The 20,285-nt window shown below is 37.8% G+C and overlaps 1 protein-coding gene across 1 annotated transcript; it reads right to left on the reverse strand.

The window, feature by feature from the left end:
• Window positions 1–7,187: 7,187 nt before the first annotated feature.
• Window positions 7,188–19,084, reverse strand: LOC107632386 (uncharacterized). The gene is made up of 6 exons (XM_088510234.1): window positions 16,985–19,084; window positions 16,289–16,880; window positions 15,726–16,116; window positions 7,712–7,745; window positions 7,425–7,535; window positions 7,188–7,346 (listed from the first exon to the last, which is right to left on the reverse strand). The coding sequence occupies exons 1-6, from the start codon at window positions 17,552–17,554 to the stop codon at window positions 7,188–7,190; spliced, it is 1,857 nt and encodes a 618-aa protein (XP_088366360.1). The 5' UTR covers window positions 17,555–19,084.
• Between the last annotated feature and the right edge of the window lie 1,201 nt (window positions 19,085–20,285).

Raw genomic sequence — 20,285 nt, forward strand, 5'->3', positions numbered from 1 at the left:
AGGACAAAATTCTGTAATATTAGTGAAGGGAATGCATGCCTTTCTGTAATATTAGGACAAAATAATTTTATGATATGATATCAAAATTTTTACAATTTAAAAAATTTAAACTTTTGTCTAAAAAAATAAAAATAAAAATATAATTATTTATGCGTCTTTTTTTTATTAAATTAAATTTATAATTTCATCACATAAATAAGCCCTGAATCCCTCTAAGATTCTTTACTATCACTTACAAATTATTAGACCAATTAACATGGTTATAGTCCAATCCGATATACAAATTTTGTACTCAAGTAATCATAATAAGCTATGGAGCATTCAGCACATGCCCATGCCCATTCCATGTGGGAGCAAACTCAAATAGTTCAGCATGTTATTTGCCAAACTTTGTATCGTAATACTATAATATATGGTTTCTAATTTTGTATGTATGGGTCATCTGCTAGTTGTCAACCTTTGGTTAGAAACTAGAAATATCTAAGCGACAATCACAATTCACAAGTGACAAACATTTTACATCCTGTCACAACTCTTCAGTGCAGCTTTTTGCATGATCTTTCTAGTAATAATGCATCACTAGATAAAGTTATAAACTTGAATTAGATGATGAGTTGAAGCAAAAGCTTTGATTGAGTGGTAAAATAATGTCTTTTAATATTTTGCACTTAAGTTGGAATGTTAGTAATGGTTAAGTAGTGGATAAAACTCTTAAATATGTGTGTAAATATGAATTGTGAATGATTTGTGATATTTAGGATTGAAAGTATTGAGTTTAAAATATAATTAATTTAATGATGTATAACAAATATTAAGTTATTAGGTTAAATATCGAATTATGTTTAAATTGTTTCATTTGAGTGATGCAGACTTAAATGATTATGTAGCAGTCCAAAGTAATGAATTCCATTTGCATGCAAGTTAATTTCTTCACTTCATCTTCTATTCTCTGCAAGCCATTTAAAGGAAAATGAAAAAAATGGTGGTTGATAATCTCTGATGTGAATCAACGGCTGAAATTATTACTTGGAGCCAAAGTACATTTTCAAGGGTTTGGATTTGGGATTATCACTGAGCAAACTCAATTTCTGCTGCTCTGCACTCCTCGGTCAAAACAAGAACCAAATTTAAAATCCCTAATTTTGGGGGTTGATTAAAGAAAGAGAAGGGATGAATTCTGAAAGTTCAAGGTCCAAGAAGTTGAGTTGGGAGAGACCTTAATCCTGCCTCTGAACAAGGTACAAAAAGAAAAATTGAATCTGTTTGGAAAGAAAGGAGAGAGAACCCGAGAAAGAGAGCAAAGAGTAAATCCTCACTACTGAGTTTGAAGTCTTGGAAGCATTGCTCCTACACTATAGGGAGCATTCCGCTAAAATGAAGAACAAGGTTATGAGTTCAGATGTTGGGTTCAGTGCATAGAGTCAAAGCTGTTATTCATCATCTCTTTCATGTTTTACTGTTTTGTATTTCTGTTTCAATATATATCTTTCTTAGTTTTCTTTGAGAGGTAACAGGCAAGAAAGAGACATATTGAAAAAAAGTTATAGAGTAAAAAAGTCTGAGAGATACACTTGAGAGAAAAGCCAAGAGTGATTTTAGATTTTTTTTGTTGTATTTTCTGTCTTGTGTCATGTACATGAGAGGTATCACTTGCTAAGTTGGGTAAGCACTTAGTGTGGTGAGTCTAGGTATTAACATAACCAAGTCAAGTTTATGTTGAAACTTGTGTGCCCAGATAGGATTGTGCTGAGTCCTAGGAAATTGGTGTATGTAATACTTGGATCATAGTGAAAATTCTACTAACTTCGTGGTGGAGACTGGATGTAGGTTGCATTGCACAAGGCAACTGAACCAGGCTACATGGCTGTGTCATCTTCTTCCTCTCTACTTAAGTTTTGTTTTTTGATTTTTATGAGATAAAACGAAATTGTCTCCTGAATTATCCGCTGCACAAACTTAACAGAAATCAAGTTCAAAGATCTGTGTTTAAGGCTTAATTATTCAAAGTTAAAGAAAGCCATAGATTCAACCCCCCATTCTCTAAACCTCCTGGAACCTTCAATTGGTATCAAGAGCCTAGGTCTCAAGAATCAAGCTTAATAGCTTGGAGTAAAGGTCTAATGGCAAACAACTTGGGCACAACCACTGTGGCCTACATGCTAACAGAGGGTCAATCAAACAACAGGCCTTCCTTCTTCAACGAGAATAACTATGCTTACTAGAAAGAGAGGAGGAGGATCTTTATTCAATCAATAGATTACAATATATGGAAGATAGTGGTGAATGGTCCCAAAATCCCAACAAAGACTAGTGCTGATGGAGTGGTGACTCCAAAGGAGGAAGCCGAATGGAACGATGATGACAAAAAGAAGGTGGAACTGAATGCCAAAGTTATTAACCTGCTACATTGTGCTATCAGCTTCGAGAAGTGCCGAAAGGTGTCTATATGCAAAACTGCCAAATAAATATGGGAGAAACTCTAGGTTACACATGAAGGTACCAAACAAGTCAAAGAAATAAGGATTGATATGCTGCGAAAAGAATATGAGATGTTTACCATGAAGGATGTATAAAGTATTGATGAGATGTTTGAGAGATACTTAATCATCATCAACAGCCTTGATGCTATGGACATAACACACACTGAACAAACTAGTGAGAAAAGTCCTTAGAAGCCTCACAAAATAGTGGAAAACAAAAGCCACTATCCTAGTTGAGAGTAACAACCTGAGTCATATAACCTATGATGAGCTAAGAGGAAAACTTCTTACTTATGAAACCACACACACAAGCCAATACTCAAAGAAAAAGAGAATAGCCTTAAAATCAAAAGTAGAACCAAATGAGAGTTGTAACACCCTAGCTATTGCCGTTCAAAAGCCTTTTTAAAAGTTAACTTACATCCATACTAATATCAAAACTTACAAAGTATATATATATAATTTTACAATTATTGCATAATCAAATTCTTATCCCTCTTATAAAAATTATAAGGATAAAGGCGAGGGAAAAAGTAACTAAAACAACACAACACATCATTTAAACAGAAATGAAATAACTAAGCTCTCCCGAAATTCGTCATCCATAACCTGAAAAGAAAAGACCTGTAGGGGAGTGAGAATATCGTCCTCGAAAGAGTTCTCACTATGGGGTTACAGAATTACCATAATAGGAAACGTGAAAATAAAATCGTTACAGTGATTAATAACCGCCTTATGCATTTTTTCAAAACAATAGATTTGATATCAAAATCCGAAATCCTTTCTAAACGAAGAAAAACCGTTAATTCTTTTAAAACTATGTTTGTCATCAAGGAGGAGATTGTTGAGTTTATAATACAATTAATTTAATGATGATGACAAATATTGAGTTATTGGGTTAAACACCCAATTGGTTTGAATTGTTTCATTTGAGTGATGCAGGCCCAAATAATTATGTAGCAGCCCAAAGTAACGAAGCTTAACGGACTCAAGTATCCTGAATGGAATATTGATCCACAAACCAAGCCAATTATTATCAAGCATCATTGAATCAAATCTCAGCAAGAGTTCACAAGTGCACTTTGGGTAAACACACGAGAGAGAGAGAGAGAGAGAGAGAGAGAGAGAGAGAGAGAGAGAGAGAGAGAGAGAGAGAGAGAGAGAGAGAGCTTCATCCTCAAGTTCATACACCAGAGAAGAAAGAAAGAGAAAGGTTAACCAAGAAAGCAAGGTCCAATCACACAAATCAAAGCATGTTAAGCTAAATTAGAGGTAAAGGTAAATAATTTCCATTTGCATGCAAGTTGATTTCTTCACTTCATCTCCTATTCTCTGCAATGCCATTTAAAGGAAAATGAAGAAAATAGTGGTTGATAATCTCTGCTATGAATCAATGGTTAAAATTATTACCTGGAGCCAAAGCACATTTTCAAGGATTTGGATTTGGGAATATCACTTAGCAAACTCAATCTCTGCTGCTCTGCACTCCTCGGTCTAAACAAGAACCAGATTTGAAATCCCTAATTTTGGGGGTTGATTGAAGAAAGAGAATGGATGAATTCTGAAAGCTCAAGGTCAAAGAAGTTGACTTAGGAGAAACGCTAATCTTGGCTCAGAACAAAGTACAAAAAGAAAAATTGAATCTGTTTGGAAAGAAAGGAGAGAGAACCCGAGAAAGAAAGCAAAGAGTGAATCCTTACTACTGAGTTTAAAGTCTTGGAAGCATTGCACCTACACTAAAGGGAGCACTCCGCCAAGATGTAGAACAAGGTTATGAGTTCAGATGCTGGGTTCAGTGCATAGAGTCAAAGCTGTTATTCATCATCTCCTTCATGTTTTACTGTTTTGTATTTTTGTTTCAATATATATCTTTCTTAGTTTTCTTTGAGAGGTAAAAGGCAAGAAAGAAAGGCATTAAGAAAAAGCCATAAAGTGAAAAAGGCTGAGAGATATACTTGAGAGAAAAGCCAAGAGTAATTTCAGATTTTTTTTTGTTGTATTTTTTGTCTTGTGTCTTGTACATGAGAGGTATCCCTTGCTAAGTTGGGTAAAAACTTAGTGTGGTGAGTCTAGGTATTAGTATAACCAAGTCAAGTTTATGTTGAAACTTGTGTACCTAGATAGGATTGTGATGAGTCCTAGGGAATTGGTGTATATAATACTTGGATCATAGTGAAAATTCCACCAACTTTGTGGTAGAGACTAGATGTAGGTTGTATTGCACAAGATAACTGAATCAGGATTCATGGCTATGTCATCTTCTTCCTCTCTACTTAAGTTCTATTTTTTGGTTTTTATGAGACAAAATAAAATTGTCTCCTGATCCGCTGCACAAACTTAACAAAAATCAAGTTCAAAGATCTGTGTTTAAGGCTTAATTATTCAAAGTTAAAGAAAGCTATAGATTCAACCCCCCTTCTCTAAGCCTTCTAGAACCTTCAGAAAGTTATGCAATTATTTGACAAATAAGAAAATAAACTAGATGATGAATTCAGACGTCGTTGTCAGCACCATCGCCCTCCTTTCTTCCTCTTCTACCACTCTTCCTTTATTCTGCCACCATCTATCTCCTTTTCATGTTGCTACTGCTGCCACCGTCTATCTCTTTTGTATGTTGTTGTCGTCGCCACCATCTATCTCCTTTGCATGTTGTGCTGCCGCCGCCGACTATCTCATTCGCACGTCACAAGATCTGCAGCTGTTCGCCAGTATTTTCCGCCATTGCTACCTCTACAAGAATCAATGCAGCCTCCTTTGCTTAATGTCATGTCTGTCGTCCAGATCTCTGTATTCGCTGCCATCTTCTAGATGTACCTTTCTTCCTCTATTTCTCTGGATGTACATTTGTTTTTGCCTCTCTTTCATGACATCGTATTCATCTTCTTCCACCTCTATTTCCTACTACATCTTCCTCCATTGGTTCTCTATTTTTTTTAATGTATATTTTATTGTTTATATATATGAATTTTGATTAGTGTTTGTTAGATTTATCAATTATACTATAAAGACCAAAGAGCCTATTAGATATTGTGTTGTCTTATTTGATTTATTTTTTTATTAGTTGAATGGCTATAGGAAAGTAGTGGTAATGGTAGTGGTTGCAGAGAAGAAGGGGGAAGTGGTAATTTTGTTATGTGTACATAGTATTTTTGTTGTCTTTTATTAGGTCTTATTAATAAAAGACTTTAATCCACATCTTTTTAGGAAAAAAACTTTAGAGTAATACCCCAAATAGGTCCCCAAGGAATTCACGTTTAGACAGATTTGTCCCCAAGAAAATTTAATTAAAATTTTGTCCCTAACCTTCTTAGCTACACACCAGATACGTCCCCACACCAGGTTCAGCCGGTCAGGTCTAAGATTGACGTCCTATGTGGAGGTAACTTGGCTGACGTGTCGGGTTAAGAGTGACGCGTCACGTGGAGGACAATTTGGTCCCTGTGCTTGCAGGACAAAACGACGCCGTTTTGGGACAAAGGAGAACGACGTCGTTTTTTATGGGACAAATAGGTCCCCGCGATGGAGGGCAGTGCAACCAAACGATGCCGTTTTATTTGGGGGCTCAATTTAAAATTAGGTCGTGTAGTTGATGATGGTTGCTGGAATTGATGATGACTAGTGGAGGAACGACGTCAACTGGATGTCGGAGACGATGTGGAAGAAGCATTACTGGCGAGTTGAGTGCTGACAGTGGGACGACTGGAATCGGGAGGGGTCGACTGAGAAAAGGAGAACATCCCAAGTGCTTCTGCAGGACATTAGCTGTAATATGCAGGTCGCGCACGGCAGAAAACCCGAATAGGTTCTTCTTTGGTTGTCCATATTTCAAGGTATTGGAGAGTGTTTTTGTTGTGTCATGTGTGATAATTACCATGGGTTTGTAAAATTGTTTGCCATGTTGTTGTGATTGCAGGAGAAGCAAGGTTATTGTGAATTTTTTGCATGGTTTGATGAGATTTTTGGGTATGCGATGGAGGATGTAGTCGAAGGGCATAGATTGGCTTCTGTGGACACTGGTGCGGGTGATGAAGGTGTTGTAAGGTTGAATGATGGCTTGGAAGACAGAGTGAAGCAATTGGAGGATTTATTGTGGAAGAAAGATGTGGATAACCAATTTGTGAAGAAGCATAATGTGTTCGACTTTCTTAGTGGTGTAATATGTGGTGCATTAGTAGGTGTGGTTGTGTTTTGCATATTTGTGGTGGTTGTTTAGGCAAACTGGATTCTATGTTAATAATCAAGTTATTGTATTGAAATGTGTATTCATGGTTAGATGGATATTAGATGGACATGCCTTATATTGATTAACTCAACTGTGGTCAAATAGGATAATAGAAATACATTGCTTTTGGGTTGTTGCAGCCATATTTCAAATGGGTGAAGTAACTGATATTCAAAACATTTTAAGTACACAATAATTTGATTCAGTAGCAACATAACTCAAATGAACCAAAACAAAGGTCTATTTCTTTCAACATACACCAAAAGCAAACCAAACTAAACAAAAGGTCTGCTGTATTAAACATAGAGAACACCAAAACAAAACAAACCAAGAAAAGAGGTTCTATTTCCTCAAACAGAACCAAATCAATGGTGTTTATAATAACAGAACACCAAAACAAAACAAACCAAGCAAAGAGGTTCTATTTCCTCAAACATAACAAAATATAGTGTTTATAATAAGTTGCCCACTAATTCCTAAAAGGGTCATTTCTTCTTAGATTGGTTCAAGCCTGGTGTTGGGATGAATTTAAACATTCCAGATGCTGTCTGACTGGTGGTAGCTGCAGTCGTATCTGCACGGACACTCTCCTGTACCTGAGACCTCCTAATTGTTTGCTTCGGACGTCTGAACGGTTGCTGAGCCTGAAATTTACAAGATGGTTATCAGTATATTTCTTACAACTTTCAACATACACATTAATCTAATTACAAGTAGCATACCTTAAGTTTGCTTGAGACATTAGTTGTGGCTTGTGAGGGAGGATTTTCAGTTTGAGTCTCATGAGAGGCAGTATTAGGAATTTCCAGGCTACCTTCTACAGATCTTTCATTCTGTATAACCAATTATAAGGCAGTTAGGTACCCAAGAAATAACTTATAAGACAATTAAGTCCCTATAGAATAACATTTATGGTGCAGATAGGTCCCCGCGTACAGGGCAATAGTCAACTCCACAATATAATGCAAACTAAGACTCTGCAAGTGAAAACTAATGCAATAGATGTTACCTGAGATAATGGGACTGATTGAGAAACAGCCATTGACAAACCCCAAATTGACGGTTTGTTTTGCATTGAATTTAGAGTATTTTGATAACCTTTTGTCACATTTAACCTAGGAATTAGCATGATTTTGTTGTCTCTCCCATATTTGTGCTTAAGTGTAAAAACATGCTTTTTAAGCCTTATTTTGATGAATTCTAGTTCTTCTTTGATTCCATAAGATGCCTTGATGTGTTTGCTAGTAATTCCAGGATTGAAATAGGCTATGCATGGATCAAAGGAAGCAGGGAAGGAAGCATACAAGTGGAGAGAAGCATAAAAAGTCAAAGAAGCAAAGCTAGCCATGCACGCGCACGCGCACAAGGCGCTCGCGCGCACATCGCAGAAATTAGCCAGGGACGCGCACGCGTACCGTCCGCGCACGCGTCGATGAGGGCACATGACCTCACTAATGCAACACGTGCCTGGCGATTTGAGAGGGTTTCTGAACCCATTTTTGGCGCCAAATTGCTAAGGGAAAGGAATAAAAGGATGAAGGATTAAGGGGATCATGACTTTTGACCAATCATCATCATTATCATCACTTTTTGACATATAATCACTTTTAGTTTAGAGTTTTAGAGAGAGAAGCTCTCTCTTCTCTCTAGAATTAGGATTAGGAATTAGGGTTAGATTAGGATCTCATAGTTCTAGGTTTAATTCAAGTCTCCTTCTACTTCTACCTTCAATTGATGATTGCTACACTTTGGTTCTTCTCTTTATCCCTATTCTCTTGTTGTAATTCCTCTTATTTTGTTTCTAGGTTTTATAATTGAGATACTCTTGTTCTCTTTATTTTCTTTCAATAATGCAATTTGAGGTAATTCATGATAATTGTGATTTCCTTGATTGTTGTTGTTAATTCTTTACATTCAATTGTAGTTAGAATTCATTCTTGTTGTGATTGACTATACTTTTCTTTTGTGCCTTCCAAGTGTTTGATTAAATGCTTGGAAGAATGTTAGACTAGAATTTTATGTTCTTGGCTTGAGAAGGTAACTTAGGATTTCTTGAGTCACTAGTGTCCAATTGATTGATAGTTGATAGCCATTAACTCTAGCCTTCATTAATCCAATTAGTGGAAAGCTAGGACTTATGGACTAGGATTGATATAACTCACTTGACTTTCCTTTGTTAATCGATTTAAGGATGACTAAGTGGGATTAATCCTTGCAACTACCATACTTGTGGCTAGTGATAATGATGAAGACCCTTGACAACCAAACCTTGCCAAGACCATTTTGTGAATAAAGTTTTCCTACCATTTACTATTCACATTCCTCATCCAAAACCCCAAAATAAACAAGTCCATAACCAATAACAAGAACACTACCCTGCAAGTCCTTTGAGAGACGACCCGAGGTTTAAATACTTCGGTTTATAGATTTTAGGGGTTTGTACTTGTGACAAACAAATTTTTGCATGAAAGGATTATTGTTGGTTTAGAGACTATACTTCAACGAGATTTTATTTGTGAAATTCTATACCGTCAAAAATCCGTTCGTCAAAATGGCGCCGTTGCCGGGGAGTTGCAATGGTGTTATGTTATTGGTTATTGTATATATGTGAATATTGTGAATAGCTTGATTTTTGGATTGCTTGTTAGTTTTGCTTGTTCTAGGACTTTGTTTCATTATTTCTTGTTAGCTTTTGTTTCTTATTTTTACTTTTACTATGAATTCTCACTTTGGCTATGAGTGTGATTACAACTATGTTGTAGGAAATGGGAACTTCAATGAAGATGTGCATCAAGGATGGGATGACCAAAGGTGGGTGGAGTCATATACATATGATCAATCTTCATGGCAACAACCTCCACCAATGCACTATGAAGAAGAGCCATTCTATGATGCATACCAACCCAATGGCTATGGTGAATCTCCTTGTGACTTTCAAGAACCACCACCATATGCCTATGAGTCATATCCTTAACATGAACCTCAACTACACTCACAAGCCTATTTTCACCAAATACCTCCATATGACCCTAATTCTTACCCACCATACCAACCACCTTATGAGCCATATGAACCATACATGGAACCACCACCATTCCAACATCAATATTTTCAAGAGCCACCTCCTCCACATTATTACCAAGATGAACCACCTCCAATATATGAAAATTTTCAATCACAAGATGAATACTACTTTCCACCACAACCTTCCATGGAAGAATACTCATATCCATTGATCCAAGAGCCACATGATCCTAATCATATTATCCAAGAGGAACAAGAGTCAAGGGATCGTCTCAAGGAAGCATTGGATCAATTTCAAGCAACCATGGAGTGTGTTGTGCAACAAGTGGAAAGAGTGGAAAACATAGAACCACCACAACTCTACCAAGAAGAATCAACCTACCAAGAAGAACCACCTTCCTACTATGAATCCTCCCCCCAATTTAATGAACCCTTCCACCCACCCCAATCTCTAATGGATGAAACCTTTGGTGTTCTTGTTCAAGGGCAAGAAGAGATGAAAAGGGACGTGCAAAATTTCATGGCCACCTTGGATGCGGTAACAAATCAATTAGCCTCCCAATGCTTGAACACTCAAGGAACTCCCATGGCTACATGTGGAGAATCGAATGAAGGACAAAGCATGAAGGAGAGATTGGAAACTTCGGTGGGAAATGACAGAAGTTGCTTTGTATTGGAACAATTGGAGGAGGCTTTAATTGTTGAAGACAAGGAAGAAGTGGTAGAAGACTTAGGAGATGCGGAGCCTCCATGGGAACAAAACCCCTCCAAGATGATTGAAATTGATGCTAGGGAGGAAAGTGCACACCTTCCAAGGCATATCCCATATGAAGACTTGGATGGGATAGAGAAAGAATTGAGTCCCCTTGGTGATGAAGATCAAGCATCAAGTCTTAGTGGTGAAGAATCCTTTAAGCATGAAGAACCTTCTCCGGTTGGATTTGAAAGCGTTGAGGAGGTAAATTTCTCTCACCCTCCCTACTACGATTTGAGTAAAGGAAAAGGTTTAGATAAAATTGTTGAACAAAGAATTGAGATTAAGAGATCTTGTGAAGAGGTGGAAGTCCCTAGAAATAGAAGAACGAGGGTTGGTTATGCTTTGTCAAGATCTTTGGAAGCATCCTTGCCTAGGTTGTCATCTACTCCTTCACTTGAGTGGGTAAAATTCATTTCTATTAGCTTTATTGTCCCACTTGAGTATGGCTTGCTTGAAACGGATGGTCAACTTAGGATCCTTTGTGGGATGAAGCGTAAGCGAAAGATGTTTCGTGGTTGGCGTTGCAAATCAAGGCTCATTATGGTTGATGCATCAAACATGAGATATAAAGGTTGGAGTAGTGCTCAAATAGATGGGTCTAGGAGGATTGTTGGGCACTTCATAGAGAATTCATCTTGTTCACTACCCGGATGGATTAATAATGATGATCAACTTCAAGATGGGTGTGAAAATAAAGTGTGGGATCCCGGATTACAAGAAGAGGATCAACTTTGGGAGCCTACGGTTTGTGAAGAACTCCATCAAGGCTTGGAGTTATTAACTTTGAATGATGAAGCACAATGGAAGTCCAAGCATTGGTGGATGTTCAAGGATGAATTCAAATACAAGCCACCTTGATGAGGAGCTCCCCATAAGTCCAACTTAAGGACAATAAACAAAAGTGCTAGGTGGGAGACAACCCACCATGGTAAAATCCTTTCATTTTCTCTTTTGTATATATTGGTAGAATTAGTTTAATTTCGTGTTTTGTTTAGATAGTTGAGTTTAATTGGTAGTTTAGTATGTTAAATAAGGTTTTAGGGTGTTTTGGTAGATGCTTGGAGGTTTAGAATGCTGAGATTGGTGCAAAAACATTTTAAAAAAAAAAAAAAACGGCCATCGGCGCGTTAGCACGCTGTGCGCGCGCGCACATTGCACTTCCGCAACTTCTGGTACAAAAACCAGAGAGTTGTGCGCGCGTTGTGCCAGCATTGTGCTGGGAGCACAAGCTCATCCACGCGTAAGCGCGCTGTGCGCGCGCGCGCGGATTATCCCTGCTGCATCCATGCGTAAGCGCGCTGTGCGCGCGCGCGCGGATTCGCTCCCTGCTTTTCTCCTTCCTCATTTCTCCTTCTTTCCTCTTCTCTTCTTCTTTCTTTCTAATTTTTTTTTTCTTCCTCTCTTAGAATTTTTTTTTTCTTTTAATATAAATGAAAAAAAAATTTAATAAAAAAAAATAATAATAATAATATAATAATAAATAAATAAATAAATAAATAAAATACTAAAAAAAAAAAACAAACAAAAAAAAAATTTTTTTTTCTCTCTTTTCCTCCATTTTCTTTTATTGCATTTGCTTATCTTCATTCATTGCATTTTAATTTTGTTTTTTTTTTTACCTTGTTCTCATTTTATTTTCTAAGTTTTCCATTTTAATAATGGTGTTGAACTTTCCTACTCAATTGTTGAGACTTTCTTACATTATTTTGGTGCTTCTTGACTTGTTTGATATTGTTGGGTGATGAAACTTTTAAATCAATGCTTCATCTTGTATGACTTTTGTGTCTTTGTGCATTGATATGACCTCATATTGTCTTTCATGACCCACTTTTTCTCATTTGAACTTGATGCTCAACACACTCTTCATACTTTAACTTTACTCTTGCGTCGAGCTTAATGATATGCCTTAACTTACATTGTTTCCTCACTCACATGCTTAGCTAACATGTAGTGGGAAATCATACTCTTATTTGGCATTAGCCCCCGCCTATATTTTATTTACTTTGATATCTTTGTTGTAGGCTTAATTTTCTTTCCTCTTCTTTCCTTTTAGGTTGGCCACCAAGAAGGGAGAAAGGAAAAGCTTTCAAATGGGGCAACGAACAAGTCATTCGCACAACCTTTCGAAGAAGCTCATCAATTGTAGCAACCCATCCACCTTGCTCTCCTTTGCATGCACCGAGGACGGTGCAATCTTCAAGTGTGGGGAGGTCGTCTGACCGATCTCCATGGGTAAAAATTTCCTTTTCAACACCAAATTTTTTATTTTCTTTAATTAGATTAGCTATTGCATTGCATGATAGGTTGCATGTTAGTTAGAATTTGTACATATTCTTACCACTTCTTTGTTATTAGGACTACTTGGTTAGGGTGATGATTTTCTTTCCAAGAAACCGTTTTAGGGTAACCTACCAATTTGAAAATTTTTGTTGAACTTGCTTGAAAGAATTTATTTTGGAACATGGTTTTTGAGCTAAGAACATAAGCAAGTGAGATTTGAGCCTAATGGTGTGGATACATTTTATAACCATTTATTTTCCATTCTTGTGTGAAATTGTTCTCTTTCCATGATTGTGATCCTTGATTTGCTTGATTCTATATATCCGTTTATTTCTTGTGTTTGTGCATTTATATGATTGAGGCCATTATTTCATTAGCCACTTACCCAAATAGCCAACCTTTTACTCCCCATTGTTAGCCAATTTTGAGCCTATGCTTAACCAACTTATTCTTATTTTAGCACATTACAAGCCTAAGGCGGAAAACCAATGAAAAGTCCTTGTTTGGATCTTTGATTGACCTAGGCTAGTGGGAGTGTTTTATTATTCAAAGTTGGTGAGGCTTGGGAACATTGGATGGGATAAAAAGGGGCAGTACACCTTTATGTTTAGGAATTGGGCACATATTCATGTATTGATTAAATGTAGAGACCTTATGCATTGATGTTCTTGTACTTAGTTTGAAAGAAGAAAAAGAAAAAAATATATATATAAAGAAAAAAAAATGATGAAAAGAAAAGAAAAAAAAATGTATATAGAAAAAGAAAAAAAAAAGAGAAAAGCAATAAAGGGGACAAAATGCCCCAAAGTGCACCTCAATAAGAATCAATGCATAAGTGTTGTGAAATGAAAAGAAAATGCATGAGTATGTAAGAAAAAGTGAAGAATGGGTAGTTAGAATAGCTAGCATTTGTATAGGTCATTAAATAGGTTAGGTGGGAAAGTCTATGCTAATCAAAGATTCAAATCCTAGTCCACTTGACCATAAATGATCCTACCTTGACCCTAACCCCATTACAACCTAAATGAAAGACCTCATGATGAATGTATGCATGCATTGAATAAGTGTTGATTGTTAGAAGAAAATCAAATTTTGGAAAACATGATTAGAAGAGAATTGAGTGAATTAACCCTTAAACACTTGAGTGAATAGAGCGGATACACATCCGGTGAGGGTTCAAAAGTTCAATCACATGTATTCACCCAATTTATCTATATTCTTGCAAGTTTGAGCTCTTTTTGACAATTCAATACAATTGTGGTTTGGACTTAGTCCTTATTGCCTAGCTCTTGTGCTTACACATGCTCTCTTGAGAATTGATTTGTTTGAACTAAGCATTTCCAATTGCTTTAGATAATTGCATTTAGATAGGACTCATATAGTTTAGTTGCATTCAATAAATGTCATAACCCTTAGTTCCTTCTTATTTTAGCATGAGGACATGCTAAGGCTTAAGTGTGGGGAGGTTGACAAACCCCAAATTGACGGTTTGTTTTGCATTGAATTTAGAGTATTTTGATAACCTTTTGTCACATTTAACCTAGGAATTAGCATGATTTTGTTGTCTCTCCCATATTTGTGCTTAAGTGTAAAAACATGCTTTTTAAGCCTTATTTTGATGAATTCTAGTTCTTCTTTGATTCCATAAGATGCCTTGATGTGTTTGCTAGTAATTCCAGGATTGAAATAGGCTATGCATGGATCAAAGGAAGCAGGGAAGGAAGCATACAAGTGGAGAGAAGCATAAAAAGTCAAAGAAGCAAAGTCAGCCATGCACGCGCACGCGCACAAGGCGCTCGCGCGCACATCGCAGAAATTAGCCAGGGACGCGCACGCGTACCGTCCGCACACGCGTCGATGAGGGCACATGACCTCACTAATGCAACACGTGCCTGGCGATTTGAGAGGGTTTCTGAACCCATTTTTGGCGCCAAATTGCTAAGGGAAAGGAATAAAAGGATGAAGGATTAAGGGGATCAAGACTTTTGACCAATCATCATCACTTCCAACCACTAATCACTTTTAGTTTAGAGTTTTAGAGAGAGAAGCTCTCACTTCTCTCTAGAATTAGGATTAGGATTAGGTTTAATTCTTAGATCTATGTTTTTAATCTTTGCTTTTTTCCACTTCTATCTCTCAATTCCTTGTAGTTACATTCAATCTTCTTCTATTCTTTTGTTGTAATTTCCTTTATGTTGTTCTTATGTTTTGTTGTAGATCTACTTTTGCTCCTTCTATTTTCTTTCAATTCAATTAGAGGTAATTCATAATAATTGTGTTCCTTTTGATTGTTGTTGTTAATTCATTGCCATAATTGTTGTTAGATTCTATTTTTGTTACCAATTTACTTTGCTTTCCTTTTATGCCTTCCAAGTGTTTGATGAAATGCTTGGTTGGATTTTAGAGTAGGTTTTGTTCCTCTTGGCCTAGGTAGAGTAATTAGTGACACTTGAGTTATCTAATTCCTTTGTTGATTGATAATTGGAGAAATTGCTAATTGGTTTGAAGTGCACTAAAGCTAGTCTTTCCTTGGGAGTTGGCTAGAACTTGTAGCTCAAGTCAATTCATCCACTTGACTTTCCTTTAATTAGTAAGGGTTAACTAAGTGGTAGCAATGAACAATTTTCATCACAATTGAGAAGGATAACTAGGATAGGACTTCTAGTTCTCACACCTTACCAAGAGCCTTTTATAGTTGTTAGTTTATTTTCATTGCCATTTACTTTTCATGCTTCTCATCCAAAACCCCAAAATAATCCATAACCAATAACAAGACACTTCATTGTAATTCCTAGGGAGAACGACCCGAGGTTCGAATACTTCGGTTTATAAATTTAGGGGTTTGTTTTAGTGACAAACAACTTTTTGTATGAAAGGATTAGTGATTGGTTTAGAAACTATACTTGCAACGAGATTTCATTTGTGAAATTCTAAACCGTCAAAAATCCAATCGTCAGCCATCTCATACTGTGGCTGGGCCTGCTTCTTCTTTCCTTTGGCCTTTGAAGATGATCCTTGTTGGGGTGCCCCTTTGCATGTTTTGGAATTGTGACCAATATCTCCACACTTGGAGCATGTAACTCTGAAGGTCTTCTTGGCCTTTGTCCCATCAGGTCCGTCCTCCACTGCATCAGGTCGCCTTCGCTTCACAGGACGCCCAATTGGTCTCTTAATTTTGGGGGGTATGGAACTAACTACTCCAGATTTATCCCAATATTCCTCACTGTTGACAGGGCTTATGGAGTGAGCATAGGTAGCCCTGAATGCATCCATCTTCAGCCATTGATGGACATATCCCTCTGGTCTATCCCCTCTTTTGCCAATTGCAGCCATTGCATGCACACAAGGGATGCCTAGTGTCTCATGTAAATTAGAGTTGTGATTAACATATGATGAATATATCAGAAATTCAAACCCAACAGCATGTTAAGCACACCATAGAAAATAACCTTTAAGATTCAAACCCAGAAAAATTCCAATGGAGCACTATATAAGAAATTAATACAAGTAAAATGTAACAATTACCTGTAAGTTGCCACATGTTACAGGAACATGTACTGTTTCCTAGATCCACCCCCACTTTCTTCATGTGATACTGCACCTCAAAAATTTGTCTGGCATCATCACCAGTCCATTGAGCAGTCCAGTATTTGCATTCTTTCATGATGTCATCAATCCTCTTTTGTTGCACTGGTGCCACTATGCCTGTGTAGGTGCTCAAAACTCTCTTATGCTGGGCCATCCTCCTCATGATGTAGCATTTCAATTCTTCCAGCATTGTCAAAATGGGTTTTCCTCTGTAGTGTACTATTTTGGCATTCCACACTTCTGTCATGTTATTGGTGATGTTATCTAGCTTCGGCCAGTGACTAAAATGTGATTTTGTCCAGCATCCAGGGTCGAATTTTGCAAGGTAAGCCCATGCATCCTTGTTTACCTTCTTTAGTCTCATCATGTGCTCCTTGAACTCTGCCTTCGTACTGCTTTTAGCACAAGCCCATACGACATTCTTCAATTGCTTGCTCTTGTACTTATTGGTGAAATTTTTCCATATATGTCTAACACAGTTCCTGTGATGGGCATTCGGCATAACCGCCTTCATCGCCGGCATCAGACCCTATACAAAATTGAAGTGTGGTATAACTAAATTAATCATTGTTGCAAAATTAAGAGTAAATTTAACATAACAGTAACAAAAAATTTGCCAAAGGTAGCATTTACCTTTTGCTGATCACTGATGAAGTTCCACCCTTCAACTGCAGTAGGGCCTAAGTCATTTTGCAACAAGTCTAAAAACCATTTCCAGCTTTCTTTAGTCTCACTAGCAACCACTGCGTATGCAATCACGTAAAAGTGATTGTTGGCATCTTGTGCCACCGCCGACAGCAGTTGTCCTCCGTAATAACCCTTCAAGAAGCACCCGTCTAACCCTATCAACGGTCGACAACCAGCCCTAAACCCCTTTTTACACGCATCCAAGCACACATATAACTTGTCAAACAGTGGAGGGGACTGGGGAATTGGCTCCACTGCTAACAGAGCAGTTGAACCAGTTGAACCATGATTGCTTCTGTGTAGTTCTTGTAGGTAATCTCTAAGCTTTCCATATTGAGCCTTCTCATTACCAACATACTTCTCTCTTGCTATCTTCAAACCTCTGTACAACATCTTATCACTAATAATCACATTATAATCAATTTTGATATGATCCCAAGCCTCTGCATGGGTTAGCCTTGGCTGACTTAGAAGCTTTTTTTCCAACTTCTCCGCAACCCAATTTTGATCGGCCATGTTGCTTCCAAACTCTCTACCACAAGTATGCACAGGATTAAAGGTCTTAATCTGATAGGCCCCGGACCTAGAGTTCCTAGCACAATAAATAATCCAAGGACAATCATTCTTCTCATGTTGTGCTTTGTCACCTACTGCCTCAGACCCTGGCTTACTAGCATTTTGTGCTTTATCACCTATTGTGTCAGACCCTGGCTAGCTAGCATTTTGTTCTTTAACACCTACTGCCTCAGACCCTGGCTTGATAGCATTTTGATCAGGGTTAGCTTCAGTAGAATTGGCCACAGCTGGAATGTCATCAACTGAATTCTCCTCTTGGCCTCCGTTTGATCCACCCTCTTTTGCTTTAGCTTCCCTCTTAGCTCTTAGTCTTGCTTTGGCCTTATCCTTCTGTATCTCCTTTCCAGCCATCAACCCTCCATGAACACATGCTGCTCTCACCCGCCTCTTATCATTCTTCATGTAAAATGTTCTTCTCCCTTCAGCTATAGTATAGTCCTTTAGAGCCTTTTTGAACTGGTCTAAAGTCTCAAATTCCATCCTCAATTGAAATTGAACTTCTCCAAAATCTGCATTTGGATCATATTGAGGCCAATTAAATCCTTTACCCCCATCATCACTTGAGTCTGGAGGAGTCAAGAAGGCCTCTGACTCATACTCAAAATCAATTTCTGACTCATCCCTTGGCTCCACTCCAATCTCCTCTGCAAAGGTTGAAGGTTTCCTAGGCTCAGTCCCATTAACTTCATGAGGCCCATTATTGTCATTTGGGCTTGGTTCATCACTGTCAGGCCCAACTGCCCTTGGCCCACCATCACCATTCTTCCTCACTTCAGGCCACTTCCACCACTTACAGCACATCCATCTTTCTTATACCCTGCTTTTTTACCTTGGGTCTTAGCCTTGGAACCTCTGGTAACATTGACATTTGGCTTTGAAGCTTTCATTGTAGTTTTTTTCTTTCCCTTATCACATTTTCTCCCTTTCTTTCCACTATTTTTTTTAACACCCCTCATCTTCACTTGAATCAGAAAATCCATAACCTGAGGGTGGGGGCTTATATGGCTCATCTTCTGTAGATTCATACCCATCATCATCACTAGAACTACTCCCAATGTCTGCATCATTGTCCAACCCAGCATCTTCAACAACTACCTCCGCAGCACCTTCATCAGAATCAGATAATATCTCCTCCACCCCTTCCAGTACTGGATGGTCAAAATATATGTAAAATTCATCTGTATCCTCATTCTGTATCTTATTCTTCTGTAACGCTCTAATTTCTTTGTCTTCATGAATCGGGTGTAGACCAGACTTCAGAGTTTTAGATGTGGGATCATACCAGTACATAGCTTTATAATCATGGTATCCCAAGTCCAGAAAAAGTTTCTTCAAGTCAAAGAAACAAATGAGGTCAACATCCATTGGGGGAAACCTTTCCACCTTCCCATTAATGTACACCAAGACACCTTTGTTATCTCGAACAAAGCTTCCACCATGATGAAACACTGGGACCACATCTTCCGACATCTAAATGCCAACAAATAAACAAGTACAACTCATTTTCTATTATATCCAATATCGCTAATCACTACAACTATCCACTACAATGCATGCAACCAAAATCAGAAATTCAAAAATAATTAAGTAAAAAAAACGTTTCACTTACCTTGATCGGTTGAGTGTTGAACCAACTTCCTTCACAACCACTTTCACGATCAACGTCACCAGTGACTATGAATAGAGCAATGAGTATGCACAATGTTGATGGAGGTATGCAAGAGTTTTCTTCGTAAAACCTAGCAGAGCTAATGGGGTATGGAGTAATTTCACAAACAATTGAATATGAAGAGACTTGTATATCAAATTGGCCCCCCAAATAAAATGGCATCGTTTGGTTGCACTGCCCTCCATCGCGGGGACCTATTTGTCCCATAAAAAACGACGTCGTTCTCCTTTGCCCCAAAACGACGTCGTTTTGTCCTGCAAGCACAGGGACCAAATTGTCCTCCACGTGACACGTCACTCTTAACCCGACACGTCAGCCAAGTTACCTCCACGTAGGACGTCAATCTTAGACCTGACCGGCTGAACCTGGTGTGGGGACGTATCTGGTGTGTAGCTAAGAAGGTTAGGGACAAAATTTTAATTAAATTTTCTTGGGGACAAATCTGTCTAAACGTGAATTCCTTGGGGACCTATTTGGGGTATTACTCAAAACTTTATCACCTGTATCAATTATTCTTGATTCACAACTTTCAGAAGTTTCAATGTAAATGCACTTATGTATTGACGGTAGTCTTTGTCTTGTTGTTTATATCATTATTGTATATAATCTTGTGAAAACAAATAACATTAATTAGTATTTGATTTTTGTTGGCTCTCCTTTGTTTTGCCACCGTCTATCTCCTTCGCACGTTGTGCTGCCACCGCCGACTATCTTTTTCACACGTCGCAAGATCTGCAGCTGTTCATCAGTCTTTTCCACCACTGCTACCTCTACAAGAATTGGTGGCATCCTCCATTGCTCAATGTGGTGTCTGGCGTCCAAATCTATGTCTTCACTGCCATCTTCTAGATGTACCTTTCTTCCTCTTCTTCTATAGATGTACATCTATCTTTGCCTCTTTTTCATGACATCGTGTTCTTCTTCCACCTGTATTTCCCACTACATTTTCTTCCTTTGGTTCTTTACATTTTTTATGTTTATTTTATTGTTTATTTATATGAA

Source organism: Arachis ipaensis, chromosome B3 (assembly GCF_059453495.1).
Source record: "Arachis ipaensis isolate K30076 ecotype BB chromosome B3, ASM5945349v1, whole genome shotgun sequence".
NCBI lineage: Eukaryota > Viridiplantae > Streptophyta > Magnoliopsida > Fabales > Fabaceae > Arachis > Arachis ipaensis.

Bases quoted from the DNA above. Each gene is read 5' to 3' on its own strand.
- LOC107632386 (XM_088510234.1), bottom strand. From the start codon at position 17,554: ATGGCCGATCAAAATTGGGTTGCGGAGAAGTTGGAAAAAAAGCTTCTA. The intron at 7,746-15,725 runs GATGGCTGACGA...TTGGGGTTTGTC, and splicing joins CAGGCCCAGCCACAGTATGA to AATGGCTGTTTCTCAATCAG. The intron at 7,536-7,711 runs GTAACATCTATT...TTGGTTATACAG, and splicing joins AATCAGTCCCATTATCTCAG to AATGAAAGATCTGTAGAAGG.